This window comes from Poecilia reticulata, linkage group LG10 (genome assembly GCF_000633615.1).
Source record: "Poecilia reticulata strain Guanapo linkage group LG10, Guppy_female_1.0+MT, whole genome shotgun sequence".
Classification (NCBI taxonomy): domain Eukaryota; kingdom Metazoa; phylum Chordata; class Actinopteri; order Cyprinodontiformes; family Poeciliidae; genus Poecilia; species Poecilia reticulata.
In genome coordinates, this window is record NC_024340.1 from 12,147,620 (window position 1) to 12,149,363 (window position 1,744).

The 1,744-nt window shown below is 43.5% G+C and overlaps 1 protein-coding gene across 1 annotated transcript in view; it reads left to right on the forward strand.

Moving 5' to 3' along the window:
- Nucleotides 1–1,744, forward strand: part of dnd1 (DND microRNA-mediated repression inhibitor 1) — a 40,245-nt gene that overhangs the window by 36,267 nt on the left and 2,234 nt on the right. Inside the window, 1 exon segment of the mRNA XM_008419982.2 lies at nt 1,251–1,721. Coding sequence (XP_008418204.1) covers nt 1,251–1,721 — 471 coding nt within the window.

Below are 1,744 nucleotides of genomic sequence, written 5' to 3' on the forward strand. Positions count from 1 at the left end.
AGACGATAATTAAAATGATCTCGATAGGTTTTTTTATCGTCCGATTAATTGATTTATCGTTTATCGCGACAGGCCTACATCTAAGCCTCAGATATCTCTGCCGGTTTTCCACAACGATGCAGCAGCAGCAGAGGGGGGCTGACACCCAAAATMTGAGTCATAACAGGTCAATTGAATATTACATTTATTACGGTTGAAAAAGAAAAAGTTGCCAAGATTAGATTTAACAGAACTGATTACGGTAGTTTCCGAACGGTAACTGTAACAGTAAAAGTKCTGATCCTTCGTGCCTGCTACTAGTATGTGCTAAATCAGTGGTCCCAACCTGTTTATTACCGTGGWCCGGTCAAGAAGTAGCAGAATGACCTGCAGTAGATACAGAATAACCACACTGTGACTCAAACTGCTATTCATTTAGCYTCTGGAAAGGTAAATAGAGCTGGTTAAACCAGGAGAGGCTGCACAATATATTGCTACTATAATGTCACCAGGAATCAATATTGTCACAGAGAACTGTTTGGAGTGGAAACATTTTGTCTAAAATGTTTCTAAAAATGGGAAGTTACTGAGTTGGTAACGATACAGAGACTACTGTTGATTGCAAAGAGCAGACGTGACCTGGTGGACGGGTCAGTCAGTCAAACCTCTATAAGTCCCCGAGGGAAAGGTAGATAAGATCGGCTTCATATGCAAATATGGAAAATCACACAGCAGGTCTTGATGCTCAATTAAATTTTTATTATTTTTTTGCAAAAAGCTAACTTTTTATTTTTTTTATTTTTTGTGTGATCGTGATGAATTAAATGCATCCACAATCAGATTTTGGTCTGAACGGTTTGCGAGCCCRAAGTCCATATGTGTGGAAGAACAAGGTAGATGTCAGTGCTCTGTTTACAGAGGTAATAATGCTGTGGATGGATTTTAAAGTTATTCAGCCATGGAGCTGATACAAATTGAATTTTTTGGGGGGGTCAAAGGATCAAAATTGGGCTGTTTATTCTCCCATGAAAAAGTGATGTGGGTTGCATTTGCCTGATGTGTGAACGTAGCCCAAGTTGATGAACTGGGATCACATGCTCCACACTGAATATAACCTCCTCCTGTTAACACACCTTTAGCTGGTTCTTTCTGTGTGTGCAGTTCCCCCTGGAATGTAGCCAASTGTTTCTAATCTTCATATTTATCCTGATGGGTAGCAGTGCATCTGCCACTGAGCCTCATAGCCCTCCTGTCTTGTCTTCTTGGTTTAGGGTGGAACGGTCCCACCCCAGGCGAGCACTGTGAGGTCTTCATCAGCCACATCCCTCGGGACGCCTACGAGGACCTGCTCATCCCCCTGTTCAGCTCTGTGGGATCTCTCTGGGAGTTCCGCCTCATGATGAACTTTAGTGGCCAGAACCGGGGCTTTGCCTACGCCAAATACGGCACACAGGCCCTCGCCACRGAGGCCGTCCTCAAGCTGAACGGCTACATGCTGGAGCCTAAGTGTTACCTCTGTGTCCGCCGCAGCACGGAGAAGAGACACCTCTGTATTGGAAATCTGCCAGCTGCCACTAAACAAGAAGACCTGAAGCAGGTTAGGTTTGTCTGTTGGGAGTGACGTATTGAATTTACTACACAACTTATTAAAACTGAAGAACGGGATGCAGTGATCAGAAATTAATTTATTCAAATTATGTACCAACACACAAAATCTTCTGGAAGGTAACGGTAGCAGACTGGTGTGTGTGTGTGTGTGTGTGTG